The sequence below is a fragment of the Citrus clementina genome, unplaced genomic scaffold (genome assembly GCF_000493195.1).
Source record: "Citrus clementina cultivar Clemenules unplaced genomic scaffold, Citrus_clementina_v1.0 scaffold_9, whole genome shotgun sequence".
NCBI lineage: Eukaryota > Viridiplantae > Streptophyta > Magnoliopsida > Sapindales > Rutaceae > Citrus > Citrus x clementina.
The window spans coordinates 6861062-6884988 of NW_006261964.1; the positions used below are offsets into that span (position 1 = coordinate 6861062).

The following is a 23927-nucleotide window of genomic DNA, read 5'->3' on the forward strand; positions in this document are numbered from 1 at the left end:
GGGAAGTGAGATTCGTTACTCAAATATTTATACTCTATTAATTGTTAAATAAACAATTATTTTTTCTTGCCTCCGTGGATGTAAGTTTAATTACCGAACCACGTTAAATAATTGTGGCCTTTATTTTTCTATAATTATTTGGTGCGCTTGATTTCGCATTCCGCGCACAACAATCTTATCCTACGGGTAGCCTTAATTTCAAGTATCATCACGTTTCTATCTTTCTTGAATTTTTTTTCTTTGATTTAACATACCCTTTTAAGTCAAAGTAAGTTTGGGTGAGCGGTATAACTTATAGTATCCGCCAGGCAAATTGTGGTGTCGATTCAACAACTATGGTTCTACTCATAAAGTAATCACTGGGTACTCCTATTGATGATATTCCTACGATTCAATATCATATGACGGACATATCAGATTTAAATGATTCATCAAAGCAACTTGTCATTCGCTTTTAGAAAATCAAATTTCAGACTATTCGAGATTTCGATCGGGATTTTGAAACGTCTCAATTTCTATCCCAAACAGTAAATCAAGACTAAATTTTATGCCGAATTTTGTTTTGAATGGGCCAGGATCACCAAAGAATTCTACGAATCCTACGTACTCTATAGGGAACTGAGAATAGGAACTTGATTTACGTTTTCATTATCCTAGAAAACAAAAACACCAAAAACAGAATATCAAATGCAGCACCACAACAACATCAGATTGAAGAGTGAGTACGAGGGTGCTGGAGTAATGGCGACGAAGAGATTGACAGCCGTGATAGTATTATGGGTTTGTGAAATTAAAGAGTTAGCTTCTCACCTATGTGTTTTTGCTTTTATAGAATAAGTTTACTAGGGAGCGAGCAAGTTTCGAAGTCAACATTTACTTTATTTTTGAGTCTTTATTTAGTAAAAGACCCCTTATTATAATATAGTAATTAGTAAAGATTAAGTTAAAAATTAAAAAAAAAATTAATGTACATAACAAAATACATTGTATTAAAGTGTTTATCTTCCTTATCTTTTAATTAAAAATTTACTTTTATCAAGTTTGTTTACTAACACCATTGGAGATTGGATATGTTCTTGGGGTTGCTTTTAATAATAAATGAGCTTACGGGCATTGCGCAGGCACGGTCAAAGGTTTTTGAGGATCGATTTGCCAAATTCTTCGTTTACTGTTTATCATTAAGTTAATGATCGTTCTAATCTATAACTAATTATAACTCACATCGACCTTGATTGCAACGGTCGACTGTTAAGTCTCGAAGTCAACATTGAACCTAGCAGTGCAGCTGTTATCCAGAAGCAGATTTTATTTAAAATATAAATAAAAATAAAATTCATGCATTTATTTAAATTATTAAATAAAAACCAAATTATTTATTTAAAAAAAAGGATACCTTGAAGATGTGACTTTAGTCGGAGGATGATCCGCAGAATGCATTCATCTAACTCCACCGGCGCACAAGTATTCATACTCGGCACCAGCGCTTGCTCCTCCATCATTTCTCCCAGCTTAAGCCCTGAATCGTTAAAAAAATTCCCATCTTTCCTTATCCGTTGGAAAAATTAAAGAAAATAATTTTTGCTGTTAATTGTTGCACAGCTTGGATTTTAATTTGCGACTGCAATTTTGACAGCAACGTTGATTGAACTTGGAAATTGAAGCTGTTAGGTTTGCAAACTTGTGTAGTATGTAGGGTTTGTGAAATGCATGATAGAAGGGGAATTTGACTGTAACCCACAAGTCACCTTTTTGTCATAGGCCCCGCAAATGGAGGTTAAATTGACGCGTACGCACAGGTACGTTTAGTAAAAGTCTGTCCATAAATAGAGTGCGCTTAGCAGTCAGTAGAAGAGCTGCCTCACATAGCTAGCCAGTCGTGGTATGCTCAACAAGTGAATTCTTTGAAAATTTCTACACTTTTACACTTTAGTTCTTATCTAGATTTTTAGCCAAGTTGCAACTTACACGTTGAGCTCTAAAACTAGGCTAACAACACTATAAATAGGTCATCACCCCTGCCATTTTGCATAATACACAACACCACACCAGTACACACTCACATACAACACACAAGTAACTCGAGCACTCTTGTAAACAACTCTATTGTATTTTCTCTTTAGTGAGTAATAAAATTCTATATGGCCACATTGTTCTTTCTTCTCTATAACTTTTTCACAAAACATCTTATTTGCCTAACTTGAGAAATTCAATAGGCTTATTTAACAACTTTTATGATAGAAATTGTCTAAGTGCTACACGAATTGCTGCACAAAATACTCATCCCGTGACGTTATGTTTTAATTTATCCTACTATATATATTTTTTTCAATCCATATCCTACTATAATTGAAAGGGTTTTGTTAAATTAAAACCAATATAACTTACTGTCCATGTAATATGGCAATGGACTTCACTATCATGTTACTAATTTTTTTACATGTTTTGCAAGGATTATAAGTTACATAGGTTGTAATTTTGCAAAATCCTAATTGAAAACATCATCACAAACCCCCCATTTTGATATCTTTTTCTTTAACTAATTGCGCGTGTGCAAGTCTATGATAAAGATAAAGCTCGCCAATCTAATTAAGATACGTGTAAAAATTTGAAAATTATACAATTACCCTCATCTTTTTTGTTTGATTTTTGGTTCAGCTAGAAAACCAAATCAGATTTGTGGATTTTTTTGGATTTTTTTTTAAACAATCGGATACCAAAATGATATCAAAATACACACGCGATCTCAATAGTCCACTCACAAGTTACAGACCCTTATCTATATATACCCCAATTAAAAATTTAAGAAAGTATTTTTCTCTGATAATGTCTACGTCAATTTCCCTAATACCCCTATTTTAAGGGGAAAAAAAAATTAAAGTTCATAATGATTGAAAAGCAAGAAGTGGGGATTTGAGAATACAAAAAAGAGTTGGGAATGAAAATAAATATTTTTATGACAAAAAGAAATCGTAATTATAGTATATGAGTCAAATGCCTGTAACAAAAGATAGAGGACGGGTAAAATGTAAATTTATTTTTTTTTACTTTTTGTTTTTTATAAGATTTGAACACAGATTATGAGTTAAATAAAATTATTTGAAAACTATTCAACTATGCTGTTAGAACTTATAACAAAAGAGAATTATATGTGAGGAGTTCAACAAGATTTTATTTAGGGGTGGGCAACACCAAACTGAAATCAGAAAAAAAATTTGTTCGACGTGATTTTTTAGTTTCAGTTCGGTTTTTTTGAATTGACATTTTATTTGATATACATTCTAAGCTAAACAAAATTAGTTATTAAAAATAGTGACAATAATTTTGAAGATTCTTCATTTTAATCCAAAATTCTTGCAATTTCTTTCTCCAATATAAATTTGTAAACTATTTTATTTTATTTTTTATTATACATTGACCATAGTAAGTGCTGGTTAAACTGAACTGAAAAACCGATTTGTTAATCTAAACCGTTAAGCGGCCGTCACCGAAAACCTCAAATCAAATCAAAAAACCAATATTGAACTAGACTATCGACTCTGGTTCGGTTTTTATTTTCCTTAAAGGCTGAACGGTTTTTTTTTTAATTGGCTTTTTATAAAATTCGATGAAACTGTGTAAACAGATAATGGCTCTGCTCGTTTCTTGTCTATAATTTATATAATATTTAAATTACACATAACGTGAATCAAATGAAAAGGTTTAGATCGAATCTCGGATCCTCACGGACATACAAAATTACTACAAATTATACGATTATATTATTATGAGCATTACAATTAAAAACCCAACAACTTGGAAAATGGGCAACTGAGCACTACATCTAATAAAAGTGCCCCCTTGAGTGAAAAGGAGGGGGCAAAAGGGGCGAGATGATAAATACAAAATGAAGACTATGATGCTAATGTTCTTGAAAAATACAGATGATTGAAGCATTTCTCAACCTTGCATCAGGTAAGGTGCTGAGATACGTGTGAAAAACCCCAGAGCTGCACAAGATTAATGAAAAACAATGTTACAATATATGCGGCAAAAGTCCAAGTAATTTTACAACTTAAAATGTTCCGTTGAGAACATAGTTCAATTTTTCGCATCTTCATGAAATTGTATTCAGCCACTCTCTGTATCTAAAACGGTGTTCATAGTTCAATTTTTCGCATCTTAATGAAATTGTATTCAGTCACTCTCTGTATCTAAAACGGTGTTTGGTATATGTGGATTCATCCACTCCAAGTTTCAACACCAAAATGATGAGCGTAGGTCATGAAATTCCAGTTCCAGTACCGATTCATCCAATCTTGGAAAAGGGTATAATACCTAGGATTTAATACCCCATTAAGGGAGGGTTTCTTGAAGTATTGGCAGCAGCCCCTATGATTCAAGTTTTAGTTGTAGATAAAAAAATTGAAGTCTCAAAAAAAAAAAAAAAAAACTCCCTAAGTAGGACGTTTATGTAGTTAAAGGCCTAAGTCAACGAATGTCATGAGCTAGAACATGCATTGGATTTCCCCACTTCAAACACTATACGTGAGCCAGTTCCCTATTTCCTCGCTTTGATAGCTTATAATATGACTTACCTCAACATTCTTTAACTCAAAATCTTCATTATGAGCCAAGCATAAGTTCCCAAAAGTGTCACAAGCTCCACTAGTTCCACTTAACCTTTTCACAACAAAGACAGGAATTCAGACAACAGGAAACTATAAAAACTTAACAACCTTGAAGAAGTGGAGCAAACTTCAAAATGGGAACTTTTACAAAATTAAACTTACAGATCTCCATCCAAGCACAAAGCAAAGTTGCCACCTCCACCAAATGCTAGTAAGTCATTCAAACACATGTAGTAATATCGGTTGGCACCTATTTCCACAAATAACAGACAATATTAGCTTTATAGCATGTGGCAAAACCTTCATTTAATCTCTTCTTGAGAAATAATCTTTCAATAAACTGCAAGTACATAAATCCTAAAACTGTATTCAACCACCAAGATACCATATCAAGATAACATTAAGTAAAATATCACGAATGAAAGCTTCATTTTATCTTTTCTAGGGAAATGATCTTTCAGTTGAGGTTGTAAGATACAACATATAATAGTCAAATAGGATTCTGATATTAAAGATGGATCACATATAATGCTCAAATGTTAAAGTGAAAAATGGAAAAGAAGTATCCGCAGAGTTTTAACATGGATGCTAGCAGCATAGACTCCTAATGCACAGTAATCATGGATCAGAATTGTTGCATAACATCTTACAGAGCTCTCATGCCTTTCAGCTCATATGAAGCGGACATACAAGAGGCCACATCATGACCAACAGTGCTCCAAAACCAGTTTCAAAGCTCATCCTAACATTTGTACAATTTGCTATCCTTGCATTTAAGGGCATTATTGTCCTAGATTTATTAACTTGATCAATTCTTTTAAATTACAATAGTAAGATCGAACTTTGGCCATCACTGAAAAGGGTTAGTTAAAATTTTATATATGGGGGTGTTGACTTACAAAGAAAGCATAACTCTGGTTAAGAGTCTTTTTTAAGAACAATCCTACTCTTCCATTGTCATGTTAAAAACATTTTCAATGGCTGATCACATGGATGGACAGAAAACACATGCTGTTCCCTGCTTTTTTAACCATCAGTTTAACATGATATAATTTCCCAAGCTTCCACAAATGTGTTAATTTTACCTTACCATACATGGCATGATAGGATACTCATTCATTACAAGGCCAATGCAAAGAGTAGGTACAAAAAGAACACCTCTGCGAAATGAAGTTCTGAAAAAGTGACTAAGATGGCAATGGATATTATTGGCATCCTAGTGCTTTATGCAAGAGAACTAAGGCATCCTAGTGCTTTATACAAGAGAACTGACCATAACATTCCTGAAGAAAAGTTTTAATGTTATGCTCCACAGCCTACCAAAATGTTGCTGTCTAAGGTGATAAATGGCATCTACTCATCCATATGTTTTTCATTAATTCAACATGTACTTCTGAGGAGCTTTGGGAAAAGATTATGCAATAAGCAAAAAGTAGATGAAAATGCTTACCAGTTGGTCTAAAGAGCCTTGGTTCCCCATATATTGTTGTGAATACAAATGTTTGGTTTGTCCCCTATCACCAAAACAGAGAAAAATTTGGTAAAGAGATTTCACAAAATTGTAATTAAGGAAGATAACAGTGCACAGAAACACGCCAGGCATGCAAAAGAGCAAAGTAAACCTCAAGAGCACATGCAATGTAAATTAGGTTTGTAACAGTGAAAACATATTAACTTACTTGATACTTTCTCTTCGGGGTGGGTTTCAAAGGGCATTCTAGCAACCCACCGAATACAGCACCTTGCCTATCTCCAACGACCTAGAAATATCAAAGCAAAATGCGCATATCTAATTACTGAATACTTTCAGATGACCACATCATTAACTTTGTGTTACGAGAACTCAGTAGAAAGAGACACTAACATACCAACAAGCAAGGACCAGAAAGGTCAGCACTCTTGCGAATAAGGGTACGGAGTGATATACCATGTTTCAAAGTACTGCCCTTCATTCGAAAGAATTAATACTGAATCAAAGTCCAGATAATAGAACAAAAGGCCAATTTCACAAAAAGCTGAATTTTAGCAAGACTTACCTATACAATAAAACCCACTGGCAGCCTTTGACAAGATTAGGGATGGATGACTGCAAGAATTCATATAATTCTGAGGTAATAAAAACAGAGTCTTCCCTTAGATTAGATAAAAGCTTTGTCGGACTAGGTAGGTCAGTTGCTTCGGCATATGCATCAGAATCACTACTAGTACTTCCGCATGCACAGTCCTTGTCATCATCATCAACACTAACACTACCTTGCTTGTTCATGCTTAATGGACTATTTTCATTATTCTGTATACCTGGGCTACATGCGGTCCTGCATTCTTCAAAGATATCCGCGGGTTCAATTTTCTGATCAAAATCGTCACTAATTTGTCTGCAAGGAATTGATCGAAGTTTTTTAAGTCCACGGTGCTGTTGGCTTGTTTTAGATCCATCAGAACTAGCCAAAGGGCTGATGAAGGAAAAAAATGACGTCAAGGATTTCCCCCCTTTAGAGTATGACCTGGCCTAGACATTTAAAAATCATAACAACACAAATTACTACCAGTCAAATATACAACATCTCTTCCATTACAATCCGTGAAAACAAGAAAAAACAATGAAACAAAAGTAAGACAATAAATTTTTTAATGTTTATAATCCCAAAAGGAAAAGAAAAGGCCCTCTTAACTAAAATGGATGGCATACTTCCATAACTTGGCAAGTTTGGTTTTCTCTATGCCATTTGTATACATATTCTTATGTACTTGCATATGTACAAATGTGCATATACATTCATAGAAAAGAAAAAAATGCATAAGCATGTACATATATGAGTTTCATTTGTATCTAGTAAACTTGAACTATGTTGTTTGCTACATACAAAAATGACATGTTTAAGATTATTAACTCCACTGCTGTGATTAAGGACCAACTGCCGTTAAACAGACTAAAGTCTCTGCATCTTTTGTTACAAGCTAAGGACTTTGAAATTACATTCCCAAGAAACAAATGGATCTCCTTACTTCCACTTTTAACATCATGCATGACAATTTTGAGTGTAAGTACGTCTTATTAGCTAATATGATATTCGCAAGAATTTCAAAATTTAGCGACCAACAAAAATAAATCATACACAAAATGTTGTAATGTAAGAAACTGTAAATTGGATCGTGACAAATACATATATATTTTTTTCCCTTTTCCATATTATGTTAATACAATAATAAACAGATATCATCAGAATCACAAAATGGTACGAAAATCGAATCACATTCAGGCCTTGAAACTAAATTCCTAACTGTATAATCATGAAACTAATTTCAAAAGGCAAATGAAAAGAAGTTTATCAATAATTTTGACATAATATTGAAGTTTTAATTCTTATTTTTCCAAATTCAATTTATATTATCAATATCAACTTCCAAAAAGCATTCCTAGGCACATGTCAATCAACAGTAAAGTCAGCTTCTCATCCACATTGTTTAAATTCAATCAGATCTTACATTATACACCGACAAAAATAAAAAAATAAAATAAAAGCAGCTCAATTATTTAAAAAATGTAATACGTGAAATAAACGAAGAGATCGCTGAATTGATTTAAAAAAAAAAAAAAAACGAGTACCTGAGGATCGTCGTAGGGAGAAGAAACGGAATTATTGGGAGAATCAGCGAAGAGACGAGATAGCTTCTCCGTTACTTTTTCTTTAATCGAATACATTTTAAATTTTTTTTAATTTTTCTAGTTTTTTGAGAAAATAAATAAATAAGACAATGATTAGAAACAACGGTAGCGTCAGCTTCAATGGTAGTTTTCGTTAATGTGTATCGATGCGTAATGTGTGAGTGTTTTAAGGAGAGAGAAAGAGAAGAAAAGTAAAAAAACGAAAAAGAGAAAATTTTGAGTCGGTGGAAACGAAACGGAACGGAAGTAGTGGGACAAAAGACCGACAACGGTCTTGTAAGAAGGGGAGGTTTGGGAGGAATCAGGAATATTAAATGTGATACCAAAACTGAGTTCATATTATTTTACGAGAGCTTGGGGGGCCCTTGGATCCTTATTTTATTGGCAACGGCTCAGATTTTATGTTGGGTTTGATTAAGACCAATAGCATTGCTACACGCGGAAGAAAAATGATCGGATTGCGAAGGATTAGGATCCGTATCTTCATCTGAACAAATTATTTTAATATGATTGTTGGTTAATAAATTAAAAATATATATATATTTAAATTATAATCATCCACTATCATTAAAATACAGGTGGCACAAGAGGAGTGTTCAGATTAGGAGAGAATTCTGATCCGATTGTGAAACTGGTAAAACAAGGGTGGAACATAAACACAATTCGGTTAGATTAGGCTAACAAGAATTTGCTTGAAATTTGGAAATGAAACACAATTAGCGATGCCATTGTTTGTTACCGTTTATTTGTTATTATTATTATTATCATCATTATTTTTTATGCTGTTACCGCTTATTTATGTGTTATTTTTTTTTTCTTTTGAAAGTTAATGAAAAGAGAAGAAGGCGAAGAATAGGATTAAGATTCTCTCATGATTTTGATCTCTTCTTGTGTAAAAATATATGTAAGTGATTGGTAGTTAATAAATAAAGAAAATGAAGAAATTAAATCCTACTCAAATACTATTACTTAAAGACACGTGACACAAGATTTTTTAAAAACTTATGAGAGATCAGATCAAAAGATGATCTTTATCCGAAAAGGATAGGAGAACATTGGTCACTATGGTAAAAAAAAATCTTGAGAGAAATGAATTACAAATTTTTATTTGGACAATTTTAACCTTTGGCTTTTAATACTTGTCACTAATTTTTAATATTTAACTAATTATATTTATTTTAAATTTGTTTTCAAATAAACTATATTGTTTAACACAAAATGTTTATTTAATCAAACTTATTATCACTTTAATTTAAAATTTTTATTTAAAATAGCAAAAATAACACTCTCTTATCCGCCGTCGTAGCCAGTGCCAATAATAGGAAAAAACTATTTTTCTAGTGCGTGAATCTCATCATTTTGATCTAAATTTTCAGTTCTATTCATTTGATAATTGATATACTAGATTCGCCTAAAAAAAATTCAATTCGCTAGAAATAACTATGTTTACTTAAATCCAAAAACTATGATCGAAATTTGAAAAAAAAAACACCATTTTTTTATGTCTCAAAAAAATGCAACTTCGTAGATTCAACTGATGAAGAATTTTAAGTGCGCCACCCAAAATTATAATTATCTTCCATGTTGGTCGATCGAGTCAGCTTAGTGAGCCACTGAGTTACAAGACCTTAGGTTCATGTTATACCAAAAAAATAAAAAACTATTATTACAAATAAGAGCCTTGATATCATATATAACCCCACTAATCTCCAAATTGCTACTAATTTTTCCTAACATGATGCTAATAACATTAAATGAATTAGACTCCATCACAAGTGGAGTAAGCTCTTAATCTACTTTAATTTAATACCTTCCAAATCTATATTGGCTTTCGCTGATTCAATAGCATCAAATAAAGATCTTTTATTAGTTATCTTATTTTATCATTAAATAAAGGGACTTGACTATGTTGCAATTATGGTACCGTGACACAGTTACAATCAATCATTAGATCCACTTAGATTTACTGTTGCACCCCTCATCCAAGTGGATTTAATGGCTGGTTGCAACTGTGGCACGGTACCACAGTTGCAACATAGTCGGACCACAAATAAAGATATTTTACTAGTTGTCTTATTTAATACACGGATAAGATATTTGAGATCTTTCTCTTTGAATGAGATTTCAATTCCAGCGACTATTTCATTAGATATCTGCTAATCAAATCTTAACGATGAGCCACCTTGATTCTATTATGATGGATAACCACAAGCATATGATAACACATCTATTATTTTTAATAACATTTAAGTCATGCTTATCAGCTAAGATTTATTGCAGTGCAATTGTTGAATGACTTTTACAGCTAAATTTAATACACAAAAATGTCGAGAAAGCTTTTGTTTCTCTCACTGGATGCCATCATCCAAAAGCAACTTCTAGGAAAAGTAATTCTCAAATCAGCTTCTAGGAAAAGCTCTTGTTAATCTTCAGTGAATGTTAAGAGGTGCAAATAAGAGTAAAAGCCTAATGTCCAATTTGAGGTGCTAGGACTCGTTTGGGAGATGAAAGCGGATTTGGAAAAAGTATTTATATATTAATCACATTTTCATACAAACACAGTAACCTATTTTTTTTTAAAAAAAATCGAAATATATAGTTTCTTTTTTCTTATTTTAATTTTAAAAAAAAATTAACCCATAAACATCTTAACATTAATAAAAAAACAAAATTACTAACGAGTCCTTTGATTATCACTTTTGATTTTTTTCTCCGTAAAGCACATTTAACATTAAATATTAAAGGAAAGACATTCACTAAAATTTTAACACATAAACATACATTTAATTATTATGATTGACCAAAAGCATTGGGCTATGTTTGCACATTCAAATAGTTCACAGTATCTTGTATCTTCATTAAAGCATGTCAAGAACTAAATGATTTACTTTTTCATAATGAAGGTGAAGTCATTCTAAAATTAAAAAAAAAAAAGTTAAAATTGTTCCTAAACTAATATGCAATAATTTGTGGGCATTTTTTCATCATTGATTGACTATAAATCTGTCATATATGGCCTGTTATGTGGTGAAAATTTCCAAAAAGCAATGCCAACATAATCTTTTTATACCTTTATTTATTATTGTTCAATTATAATTGATGAACTATTGTCGATGTTGTGATTTGGTGGTGTTGATAATACAAGCATACTTTTATACCAACTTTATCAAATATAGTTTCTAATAATATATATACACCATCACATTTATAATATGGGTCATTGTTGTTTTGATGTTCTTTCTTTTATAAACAATAGTTGAGAACGATGATTCAAATATGGCATATTCACATTCATTTGCTATGTTGAAGCATCAATGTCAATGGTGAATTTAGCTCAATTGCTGTGGTTGCTTTTGTTAATTCCACAATTAATTTAATAATCACCTAGAATAAAACGAACAATATAAAAGACTTTATCTAATTCAAACATGTGACAAATATTACATAAAAAAGAAAAAAAATTGATTAAAAAATTAACTTTGTCTTGGATTTGGACCGTCAGACTAAGAACAAACTTCTTCAATTTTAAATCGAAGTTTAAAAATGATCCTTTACATTTTGTTAGATGTAAACAATCCTTTTATACATACATACATATACACACAAACATATATATATATATATATATATAAAAGAGACTTAAATGGGAATGGATTTTTTTTTTTTTGGAGTTAATATGATCAAAGTAGGTATTTTAGATCAGAAGGATCACATTGGATCTGTGCATTGATTTTAGATCATTCATAAATGATTAAAGAGTTCTATCCTGACTTTTCTTCATGTCTCAAGTTCAAAAGATGGCAGGCTTCCATATTTATGAGAATCAAATATTTCTTGTGTCTTGAGGGCTGCCTCATGTGCCCTTAGAATCAAATTGAAAATTAAATGAGATTCAAAGGATTCAAACAGAAACTACCCAGTTCAAACCCTAGCTCCTGCATTATTAAATTTTCAGTCAAACTTCATACTCTTCTCTCCCAGAAAAAATAAAGATTCCTCACCGCTCCACACCTTGTTTTAAGAAAGAAAATAATTTTGATTTTTATTATTAAAAAGTATTCTACTTTAACCATTTTGTTCTCATTCTCTTCAAATATTAATATATATTATTATAAAATCAAAAAACAAACATACCCATTAAATAATGATAAAAAACACTTCAGAATTTCAATAAAAATAATATTTTATCTCTAGTTTATCAGATCGACATTGTACTCTGCTGCTCTTGTGCAGCGCAAAAGATGCCCTCTCATTTTTGCACAACTAGGCCATCCAAACGGAAAGTTATTTCCCAAATCACCACAAATCAAGAACACTTTTCTTTGAGCTTATAAAGAGAAAAAGTAAAAATTGATAAACTCTGAAGCTGAAGCCTAAGCATCAAACTACAACCCTACAATCTTTTACTTTCAGTTTTTAGCCAAAACCCACCTCTGAAAATCGTCCAAAAATTACTAAAAATCATTCCTGCACACTCATAAAACTGCCATGATTTGATCCTGTTTAGGCCTTGCCTCAAATGGGTTTTAGCTCAAAACCCCAGTTTTTACTTACTCTTTCTTTACTTTGCTTCTTCACAAATCTTGCTGAATCTGATACTGATTACACCACTTTGGTGTACAAGGGCTGTGCCAAGCAGTTTTTTCAAGATCCAGTTTCCTCTCAAGCTCTGTCTGCTCTGTTTGGGTCCTTGGTTTCACAGTCCACAAAGACCAAATTTTTCAAAACCTCATCGGGAACCGGCCAGGCTTCAATTAGTGGTCTGTTTCAATGCAGAGGAGACCTTAGCAACAGTGATTGCTACAACTGTGTGAGCAAGTTGCCGACTTTATCAGACAAACAGTGTGGCAAGACCATCTCTGCTAGAGTTCAGCTACTTGGTTGCTACATGTTGTATGAAGTTTCAGGCTTTCCTCAAGTTTCGGGCTTGGAGATGCTGTTCAAGACTTGTGGGTCCACTAATGTGGCTGGTAGTGGGTTTGAAGAGAGGAGGGATGCTGCACTTCAAGCGATGGAAAATGGTGTGGTCAGTGGCCATGGTTTCTACACAACAAGCTATCAATCTGTCTACCTGTTGGCTCAATGTGAGGGTGATTTGGGTGATTCGGATTGTGGTGATTGTGTTAAGGGTGCTGTTCAAAGAGCTCAGGTTGAATGTGGAAGCTCTATTTCCGGCCAAGTTTATCTCCACAAGTGCTTTATTAGTTATAGTTATTATCCAAATGGGGTCCCAAGGAGACAGTCATCATCTTCTTCATCGTCTTCTCCAGATTCATCAGGTAAAAAGATTATCTAATCTCCTTTTTCTGATTTGTGGATCTAATTTGACGGACTAGTTGCTAATTTCACTTTGAACACTTTCCTCCCCCTCTTATTTGAATGGATATATTTTGTTGGAAATATATTCTAAATGTTAAATTGGGGATCTGTGTGTTTCATTGATTGGTGTAGGACCAGGACCAAATACAGGAAAAACAGTGGCCATAATTCTAGGAGGAGCAGCAGGAGTTGGATTTGTAGTTATTTGCTTGTTGTTTGCAAGAAATTTGGTGAAGAAACATGATGGTATGCTAATTTAGAACATCAGATGAATCTCATTATTCTGCGTTGAATTGATATTAGAATCTGTTATGTTTGCTATTGCTTACACCTGTGAATGTGCTATCTTGTGCAGATTATTGAGAGAGACCAGGCAGTGGATTCTAGAGAGGCAGTGTTCTTTTTCGAGGTGGATATAAATATTTTTTTTCAATCCAACAATTTGTTTCTTCTTTAGAATTGGGTTTTGTAATGACTAATGAATAGGAGAGTCGGTGAATGAAAGGGAGAGTAAATGTGGGGTTTTGATGTTACAGCTGGTCAAGATTTTTGTTGGGAATGAGAAGTAAATTACATTACAAATTTTCACAAAGTTGAAAAGAGGATGTGAAATTGAAATTGAATCTTCGTCATGCATTATAGAGAAGGGGTGGAGTAATGCTCAAGGAGTCTTGGTTGGCATTTTGTTTATTTTTTGCTTCATTGCCATGTGGGTGTTTGTGTCTTTTCCCCCCTTCTCCATACTAATGCTTCCCCATTTTCTTCACTGCTTTATGCTTTTTAGAAAGTTGCACCTCTCTTTCTCTTTCCACAAATACATACATAGATGTTGACTATATTATTTATGTATTTCATGGTTGGTTTTACCAATGGTAGATGCCTTTATTTTAAGCAAAAATCAGAATGTTTTACGGTGTCCATTAAACTATTCACTCAGTTTTGATGACCGTTATGGCATTATGGGCTTTTGATTTGATGCAGTTCATTGGGAGAGTTAACATAACATAAAAGGTAAGCATAGATAGACTCCAAACCTTTATATGCTTTTTCAGGATAGTAACCTTAAAGACCGAGTGACTTTTACTTTACTTCTTTATCACAACCACTTTTACCTTGTCGATCTTGAATCACAGGATTTGTTTCAAAATTATTAGCAGAATCAGTAAGAGTAGGCTGCAAATTCTCTTTCCCACTTTATTATAATTAAGTCAGCTCATGTTCTCTGGGGAATATGGTAGACAGCTAAGCTGCAATCAACAGTATTTGGCTGCGAGCAAATTTTGTTGTCTCTAGCAATGCCTATAGAAGCTTATGATACTTTGCTTCCTTTCACAAACTTTATGGGACCCGATTGCTTGGACTCGTATGTTCCTTTTATTTTCCGCTTATGTTTTCATTAATATACACATTTATGATAGTTAGACTAGGTGATATTATAACTCAGGTCCACCGAGCATACTTTGGCAATTTTGTGCCGAGAAATTCTAGAATGCATCAGGGGTACCATGTTAGTCATATAACAAATAAATGATGCAATGACATGTATTTTTTGTTTGAAAAACCATCATACATGTAACAGTTATATTAAATTTAATTGTACATGTCATGCGTGCATCAATCGATTGTAATACATTAGAAGTATTCTATAATTTTTTCAACTCTTCCCGCCATCTGCCCTGTAAGACGGCAGAAAAGTGTTTTAACACGGGATAAGTGACCTATGGCTCGGGTGGTGTATCTAAGCTACTTATACTTTGCATCTAAGGGGAAATTAGTGTAATTTTAATTGCAAAAATATTAACTAAGACGGTATGTAAGTGATTGTATCAACGTGTCTCCTTTTTCCATCTTGATCACAAAAGCAACTCTCAAAAAAGTGCTTGTGCCAAGCAACTAGAAATTGGTGCAAAAAGTGATTCCCAAACTCATTAAACAAGCAAACCACGTCCATGTCAGTAGTTGCTCAAATTTGACATTATGGTATTGGAACGCCAAGTGAAGCTTGTTTGAATGAGACAATCGTATTCATGTACCATTTGTGGGCTAACAGATGCAGAGCCACTGCCTGTCCTGTCCATTTGCTATTTGTCTTTTGTTTGATGCTTACGCCAAAGCGACAGATGGTGCTGGCATAACATGTGCCATGTGATAAGAGAAATTCTTTCTTTTTAAATATAATTTTTCTTATGATTCTCTAAAAAATTCTTGCATTTCATAATTGTGCCTTTCGAAGTTGAGAAATTGGGGGCTGTATTAAGCTGCCATTGTTTTGGACGTTATTCCAATCTTGAGGGCATATCACATATGCATGCGATCGAAGGTGTAGCCTGTAGCATTATATATTACGATATATTAATATTATTAGTAACAAGTCTACGGTTCTTAAATCGTTTCTGTGATGGCTTGGTTCGAAAATTTAGATTAGAATATATCAATTTTGCTTCTATTTTTTTTTTTAGGAGAAAAATTCAATCTCTACAATGCACATGAGAATTCTCTAGTCTATATTAATATTATTACTAGTAACAAGTCTACTGTTCTTAAATCGTTTCTGTTATGGCAACACATATTAGTATTAAGACTTTAGTTATCTTTTATAGCCGTTTAATGAAAATTTAATGATTGTGAAAATAATATAATTTTATTAATTTGTATTTCTATGACCGTTAAATTTTTATAAAACGACCGTGAAAGAGTAATGTTTTTTACGTTATCATGTAAGATAATAAGTTTCTAATATTAATAAAAGTGAGATTCCTTCATGTGTTCTATCATTGACCAAATTTAGCAGGCCAAAAAAAAAAAGAAAAAAGCGGACAAAATGAGAGATTGCTTTTGCTAAGTCCATCATTTGAAGCAATTACAGAATCCAATAAATTATGTACACGGAGCCTTTGACGTGGACGTTTACGCAGTGATAAATGATGATTTTGATATTGATATACTATTTTCATCTTATTTTATTTTTTTTGAAGATTTTGATGAACTGTTAATCAATCAATGGGAGCCTGACGGTTGTGTACAGCAGCAACCAGCGGATCGAATGATTTTGGTCAAGTAACTATCAATTCAAAAGTGAACGACTAATAGTACGCTGCCAGGCAATACGTGGGTCCCACCCTCGCGGTTTTCAGGCCTACAGCTGTTGTTGTGTCCGTTTCTTTTGGCTTTTACAGTTGTGAGAGAAAGAGATTGTTAAATCTCCATCACATACGAAAGAGAAACGTATTTCGCAATAACCAAAATTTTTTTTTTTTTTTACTAGTAGTTCAAAATATAATGAATAATGGAGATAAAATCGTATTCAAATTTGCCAACACACACTTGGACAAATAAATTAAAAAATTGCAATGGAATATACATCATCGATGGCTTTTCACCAGTTAAAATCAGTCTCTCTCATAAAAAGTTTCATTTTGAAATACTATTGACGAGGACCTGTCTATGGTACAGATTCTGTAACAAACATCTCCCGTCATCCCACCATCCGATTCTCTATTGTTTAGTTTCTCACTCCACATCCAACGGCTGATGCTGCAGTCTGTAGCTTGGATTAATGCTTCTAAAAGTCATGATTTGTTTAGAATTCAAAGTACTTATTCTCTTTACACACACAAACACTAGTAAAATAAAAGAAAATTTTTTTGAATTATTTTAAATAAAAGAAAACTAAGGAAATATTTAAATTATTTTTAAATAGAGTAATTGTTTGGAATTTTTTTACCTTTCTCTTAGTTAAGTTAATGAAAGATGTCAACCATACGGACGTATGCTAATAACTATTTAAACTGTTGGGGTGGAGTAACAAATATTAATTTATTTAAGTGTGTAATTAAATTTATTCTTTTATTTAAGGACAAAAATTCAACAAAAAATACAAACTCATTGTTCAAATAAACAAAAATTATTTTATAAATTCATAAACTAACACTTTATTATTATTAGTAAATTAACATATTTTTACTACATAATAAAATAATTGATAATATGTTAAATAAATCTTATTTTTACACATTTTTCATGTGTGCAGTATAGAGGCTTCAAATTAAAAGAAAATTTTAACAAACATATGAAAAGAACGAAAAACACCGATAACTACCACATCTGGTTCTAGATGAAATATTTTTAATTAAATATCCTCTAATACATAGTTCAACAATTATGTGGATATACCCTACAATTAGTTATCTACTTGGATAATTCAAGGACGGTGTAAAAAGGTCCAAAATTCTTTTATTTGAAGATATCAAGAAATAATTTCATGTGAGTATACTTTTTTTTTTCTTCCCACTAACACCTGTAAACTTATCTCTCAAAATCACTCACAATCACTCAAATCAACACATTAATTCAAATGTGTACAACAATGCTGCTCATATCTTTTTCAACTTTAATAACTCATATATGATTGTGCTTCTTAATTTTTTTTTTTTTTGGTTAATACATGATCTACATGACATACTTGATGTACTTCTAATTTTGATTATTATTATTTTTTTAATTTTATTTTTATAATAACATAATTTTTCGTTGTACCTAATAATAGAATTTTAAATAATATAGTTTATTTATCATTCTAGTTCTATAAGTTTGACCCCTTCCACAAACATTTGTGATTTTTTTTTTTTTGGGCATTTTGGAGATTTAGTGAATTTCAATGCGCTTTACAACCCGAAAAATTTGTAGTAGGAGCCATTTCATTGTTGGATTGCTTCCTCATGAAATAATTTAATTGGACTTCATTGCATTTCACGTTGCAAACTTTTGATAGTTCAGCTAATTCTTTGAGCCAAATAGACAATATCTCAATCGGGAGGGAGAATCCTATATCACACAATATATCTAACAAATCGCATTATATGTCAGACGAAGATGGATGCATACATCTTCCAAAAAGAAAATTTATTTTATATATTAGTTTCCTCCAATATTATATATTAGATATATATTTTATTATTGAAATCAAATAAATTTGAAAAGAGTACATAGAATGTACCTAAAAAATGCAGTGAACATATTAAGATTGTAAATCTTCAGAAAATATATATGTTTTTTAAAACTGATGTAGTCATTATTATTGTATGCTCAAATGCCAATTAATGCCTAAGTAGGGTTTAGATAGAATCTTCCAAATCTATTTGCAAATATTACAAGCAGGTGATACAAAGAATGAATCACAAATATAATTTATAAATTATAGAATACTTGACCTCTCAATAGACACTAAAATAACATGTCAAACATAACTTGATAGTCATGCAATAGACATTAAGTTTGAGGAAAACTATGGGTGCGTTTAGTATTACTTTTAAATTCTATTTTCTATTTCTAAACTCAAGAAAAACCAAGTATGTATTCGTTAGTTCATTTTTAAAAGTGTAAAATTCATTCAATATTTTTAATAAAAAAATTTTTTTCTTATTTTTTTCCTTCAATATAGTATTAAGCTCCTTTTAAATTCTATTTTCTGTTTTGTTTGGAATTCAAACTGCTCAACAGGTGGATTGTGTGCCAATGATCATTGAGTCAGATTCAAAGGAGGTGGTGGATCATTCATTAAATAGAAAGGAAAGCAAGACAGAAATAGAATGGATTATTGCAGAAATCCAGACAAAGCTTAGGATCCAGAGCCAAGCATCAATCCAATTTGCTCCAAGGGGCTGTAATGTAGCTGCTCATTCTGTAGCAAAGAAAGCTTTAGATGTCGAAAACCAGTGTATATGGCTGGAAAATTTCCCAGTTCATGTTATGATGTTACTGTCAAAGTTCTTATAAAGATATAAAGCATTTACAATAACAATATAGAATTTTTTCAAAAGAATTTAATGGGTCAGTGGGTCCTATAACGAAAAAATAAAATTCAAAGCAAGAAAAGCTTTGAAAACATTTTAACTTTAAATAAATTACCATAAATCTCCACAGGTACAACTACCGTTCAAAAATCTATGGTATCTGTTAACATCCCTCACAACAATCTCCCTCTCTACCACTCTACTAATGTACTTAAAAGACTCATGACAATCTCTACAAATCCTCAAATTCTTAACAATTCTCAAAGTTTTCCCTCTTGGAGCTCCACTAACTAAACCAAATGCCAATGCCAGCTTCTCGCTGTGATACCAAAGAGCTTCCTTTTTCTCCCTGTCTCCCACATTATGCAACATCTCATCCCAAACCGGTACATACCCTAACCTCTCACACTCCTCCATCAACTCTGCTAACTTCGCGTAAATATCCTCTGTTCTCTCGTGCATCCTATCACCTGCCAAGAACACATGAACTTTTCCTTTCACTTCAATCCAACTCCTCCCGCCTTCTTTCCTCACTCTCCTATCTTTCATCACCTTCCTCACTTCCGCTACTTCATCCCACCTTCCTACTCCAGATAATACATTAGCAACTATCACATATGCCGAGTCATCATATGGGTTTATATCTATTAACCTCTTACCCATTTTACTGGCCATATCTGCTTTTCCATGTATTGCAGAAAACGATAACAATGCCCTCCACACAGCTGCATCCGGCTCAAATGGCATTGCCATTGCAATCCTCTCTGCATCCTCCAATCTTCCAGCTCTTCCCATTGCACTGATCAAACACGTATAATGCTCTAATCCCGGTTCCAACTTATAACGTACTTTCATTCTCTCTATCCACTTCTCACTTTCACCAGCCAAACCCGCGTTACATAGAGCCGTTAAAACGGCCAGAAAACTATATTCATCAGGTGCAAAACCTCTCATTTCCAGTAAATGGAAAAGCTCAAGCACCGTACTTTGATCTCCTTGTTGTGCATAACCAGCCATCATAGCATTCCAAGCAATGGAATTTAACACACTTAGATTCTCATCAAACACCCTTCTCGCATCAGAAACAATCCCAGCTTTCCCATACCCATCGATCAATCCAGTCCCGACAATCACATTCCTATCTAAACCAGAAACAACAGCATGTCCATGAATGACCCTGCATTGCTCCATCGCCGCCAGCTCAGCAGCCGCACGCAACGCCCCCGACAAGCAGTACATCGTGGACCCCACGTCGGCACTTCTCATGTCAGCAAACACCGACAATGAGTCCACCAACCGCGAATTCTGCGCGAATCCCACGATCATCGCCCCGTAGCACACGACGTCTCTCTCGCCAATTTCATCGAACACCTTCTTGGCATTGTCGGGTGAGCGAAACCGAGAATAGAAGTGGACGAGAGCGGAGCCGCAGAAGGGCTTGTCGTACAGGGAGAGCTTGAGGGAGAGGGAGTGGAGGGAGAGGCCGAAAAGGAAGGCGTGCGAGAGGGAGGCGCATGTTTTGAAGAGGGAGGCTAGAGTGCGCTGGTTGGGGAGAAATGATAGGGTGGGGTGGCGGAGCATGGAGAGGAAGATGTTCAGGGAGAGAGGGGAGTTGGAGTGAGCGGAGATCAGGGCCGTCCATGAGACGATGTTGGGTGATGGGATATGGTTGAAGAGGCGGAGGGAGTAGGAGAGGAGGTTTGATTTGGAGTAGTGGGTGATTAGGTTGTTGTAGATGGAACGGTCTGCTTGTGATGATTTTAGGGCTCTTGCGTGTACGATTCGTGGGTCTGTGCTCGTGTTTTGTGGCTGTGGCTGCTGGTTCAAGTCAAGCGCCATGCAACTGAAAGTGAGTTTGTTTCGTTAACGTTTGGTCTGCTCCTCAAGTATGATTCACAAAGCGCCATGCAACTGAACTGGTTTGTTATGGTTCATGCTTGCTTTCTTTTATGCATTCGATAAGATGAAAATGTAAACCCTATTAAATTAATTTATTTTCAAAATATTCTCAAATTATTGTAAACTTAGATTTATTACTTTTTCTCTTTCAAAAATAAGGGCAAATCCGCAAATGAGACATGAGGGCACCTTGATTAAAAAATTATTTTTACTATACTCAATTTATTAGGGGTGAATTGAAATTAACCATTGCAAAAAATCATGTTCTCTCCACCGGCTTTGGCAGTGCATAAGTGGGTGCACAACCATCAGCGGGAATGTTTTCTTGTACTTTCACGATGAACCTCATAATGGCATTTGCTAAGTGTAGTCGGGGGAAAGTTATGTTAACCTGGGAAGCTCAATTTAAGATGTCCCCGTGAATAAAATATTCTTGATTAAAGATACTGAGAAACTACATCAATAAGAGAGAACAGACGTTTGGATTGCTAAATGAGGAAGACTTGACAAAGCTAAGTGCTTGATAAGATTGAACGACTTTTACATTCACGATGTCGAAGAAAATGCAGCCAGGAAACAACCTTCGCCAAAACTTTAAGGTGATTTTGAGTGCTTTTAAACCAGTGCCGCAGCACAGGTCAGTCAGCCACCAGCTCTTGAGAAAATTCAATCAAACAAGAAGGCATGCGATGGCCATTCACTTGATTTCAGTCTTAACCTAAGGAACATCAGGCCTACAAACAGTATGTGCCATCAATCTGCAAATGCAAGAAAGAAACAAGATTCCGTACACTAAAATATTCTGGTAAGCACAAAGCACGTAACTTGATTGCATGACTACAATGGAGTGAGTATTTGTTTGCGACCTGCTCCTAATTTTTATGGCTATGCACTTGCTCATAATAATTGCAGCATCATAACAGAGAACTACGAAAGCTGGAAACACTGATTCGCTAACCGTTTAATACCCACTTCAATCCTATAGTCTCACTTAAAAACTTGATATCCATAAGACCATAACTAACGCTGTCCTCTGCTATAAAGACAATCTGTTCAACATTCCTCTAGCTGTGAAGACATTATTAATTATTTAACCCTATTACTGCTAAAGATTCATTTAGGTTAGTGTCTAATGTTGTAATTAATGCAACACAAACTCTATTGAATAACACAGAGCATATTAGTGATGGCCAAACTCACTAGAAAACAATCTGCAGATATCTATATTAATCTTAGTCTGTTCAAAGTCATGAAGTCCTAGCGATAAAAGTAAAGGAGTTCGAAATACGAGGCTCCCCGAAACTCGCTCGAGTAAGATAAACAAGAAGTTGCTTCTGTAGCGACAAGATAACTAACCAAAGGTTTTTGTCAATATGTATAACATGTAATAAGCTCCAATTTTAATGCTAAGCTATTCAAGGTAGATCGACCTTCGAATTAAATGAATCCATATCAACACCAATACATTAAGCTACTGTAGCCTAAGACGGAACTTAGGCTCTCTATTTAAGCACTAACAACTAATTACATAACTTTTCTCTCGAATATTGCTGCAATTAAACAATATAAATAATTAACACTACTGCAATCCCCAAGCAATCAAAACCAAACAAGTTTAACATAATAATAAACGCTGAACAAAAGAAAGTTGACATTTTTATATCATAGATCCAAAATTTATCCAACATTCTTAAAATATTTCCAAAACCCTAATACATAAAAATGATAGAACATTAGCAAAACGCAACACCTCCTCAAACCTGACCCGACCCGGACCGATTAAAGTTGAATTCACTTTTGAGCAGGCGCGAGCGGGGGAGCGCCGAGGAGGCTCTGCTGCTGCATTTCGAGCTCGTTGAACTGCTGCTCGCGGTCCATCTCGATGATTAGCGGGACCACCAGGATGAGGAAAGTGGTCCCCGCGATCCACGCCGCTTTTCCCGTGCTTTTGAGGAGCTTATGGGAGACGTACGCCGCGTCCGAGGCCTTCTGTTTCGTGTAGGCGACAATCGGAGTATCCGATACGCGACGGGTCACCTTAGCCAAGAAGCCAACCTCGCCGCTGTTGTTGGTAAGTCGCTTTTTGCCTTGACCGGACGACATCGTATGGGCGGAGACGGTGGAATAGGGAGCAATGTGAAAGAGAGAGAAAGGGCTTAGGGTTTTTGGTCCCCGACGGAGAGACTCTTATTGCGACCTTATAATGGGTTGCTTTTGGGCTTTTTTCGGAGAATTTAAAGCCCATATTTGAGATATTGGATTTAGGTCCAAAACGGTTTATTATAATTTTAAGGGTTAATTTTGTCCTGCACCCAACTGTTTCAATATTTTTCGCCACACACCCATATGTTTCGAAAATACTCACTCCACACCCAATTTCGTTAATTTGACCGTTTATTCTAACGGTCAAAGGACAAATTTGAAAATTCATATCCTAAATATTATTTGATGATGATAAATTAAATTTATTTGATAATTTAATTGATGAAATTATTATTAATTACCTTTAAATAAAATTTTTTAATGTAAACATTAATTATTAAATTAACATTTTATCTCATTTTGTTTTTCTCTAATTCAAGATAAGGGGTATTTCGGACATTTACTTAAATTTCAAGTAGCTCCGTTAAACATAACGGTCAA

The 23927-nt window shown here is 33.9% G+C and overlaps 4 protein-coding genes across 4 annotated transcripts; 1 reads left to right on the forward strand and 3 right to left on the reverse strand.

Moving 5' to 3' along the window:
* Positions 1 to 3711: 3711 nt before the first annotated feature.
* LOC18031988 (TLD domain-containing protein 2) lies at positions 3712 to 8564 on the reverse strand. The gene is made up of 8 exons (XM_006420275.2): positions 8215 to 8564; positions 6644 to 7116; positions 6476 to 6548; positions 6287 to 6367; positions 6058 to 6121; positions 4770 to 4857; positions 4575 to 4659; positions 3712 to 3986 (listed from the first exon to the last, which is right to left on the reverse strand). The coding sequence occupies exons 1-8, from the start codon at positions 8308 to 8310 to the stop codon at positions 3948 to 3950; spliced, it is 999 nt and encodes a 332-aa protein (XP_006420338.1). The 5' UTR covers positions 8311 to 8564; the 3' UTR covers positions 3712 to 3947.
* A 3876-nt stretch (positions 8565 to 12440) lies between these two features.
* Positions 12441 to 14128, forward strand: LOC18031980 (cysteine-rich repeat secretory protein 3). The gene is made up of 3 exons (XM_006420276.2): positions 12441 to 13553; positions 13726 to 13839; positions 13949 to 14128. Exons 1-3 carry the CDS (start codon positions 12794 to 12796, stop codon positions 13954 to 13956), a joined length of 882 nt encoding a protein of 293 aa, XP_006420339.1. The 5' UTR covers positions 12441 to 12793; the 3' UTR covers positions 13957 to 14128.
* Positions 14129 to 19100: 4972 nt separating this feature from the next.
* Positions 19101 to 21326, reverse strand: LOC18031965 (putative pentatricopeptide repeat-containing protein At5g52630). The gene is made up of 2 exons (XM_024182855.1): positions 19501 to 21326; positions 19101 to 19273 (listed from the first exon to the last, which is right to left on the reverse strand). Coding segments are annotated over exons 1-2 (1725 nt in total). The 5' UTR covers positions 21225 to 21326; the 3' UTR covers positions 19101 to 19272.
* A 1559-nt stretch (positions 21327 to 22885) lies between these two features.
* LOC18031924 (mitochondrial import receptor subunit TOM9-2) lies at positions 22886 to 23542 on the reverse strand. The gene has a single exon (XM_024182396.1). The coding sequence runs from the start codon at positions 23385 to 23387 to the stop codon at positions 23076 to 23078; it is 312 nt and encodes a 103-aa protein (XP_024038164.1). The 5' UTR covers positions 23388 to 23542; the 3' UTR covers positions 22886 to 23075.
* Between the last annotated feature and the right edge of the window lie 385 nt (positions 23543 to 23927).

What these genes read in the sequence shown, in the direction of transcription:
- LOC18031924 (XM_024182396.1), bottom strand. Translation starts at nt 23,387, where the DNA reads ATGTCGTCCGGTCAAGGCAAAAAGCGACTTACCAACAACAGCGGCGAG.
- LOC18031988 (XM_006420275.2), bottom strand. Translation starts at nt 8,310, where the DNA reads ATGTATTCGATTAAAGAAAAAGTAACGGAGAAGCTATCTCGTCTCTTC. An exon ending in CTCCCTACGACGATCCTCAG is followed by an intron (nt 7,117 to 8,214) that starts GTACTCGTTTTT and finishes TTAAATGTCTAG; the next exon opens with GCCAGGTCATACTCTAAAGG. An exon ending in TTGAGTTAAAGAATGTTGAG is followed by an intron (nt 3,987 to 4,574) that starts GTAAGTCATATT and finishes AATCTTGTGCAG; the next exon opens with CTCTGGGGTTTTTCACACGT.
- LOC18031965 (XM_024182855.1), bottom strand. Translation starts at nt 21,224, where the DNA reads ATGGCGCTTGACTTGAACCAGCAGCCACAGCCACAAAACACGAGCACA.
- LOC18031980 (XM_006420276.2), top strand. Translation starts at nt 12,794, where the DNA reads ATGGGTTTTAGCTCAAAACCCCAGTTTTTACTTACTCTTTCTTTACTT. An exon ending in GTCTTCTCCAGATTCATCAG is followed by an intron (nt 13,554 to 13,725) that starts GTAAAAAGATTA and finishes TGATTGGTGTAG; the next exon opens with GACCAGGACCAAATACAGGA.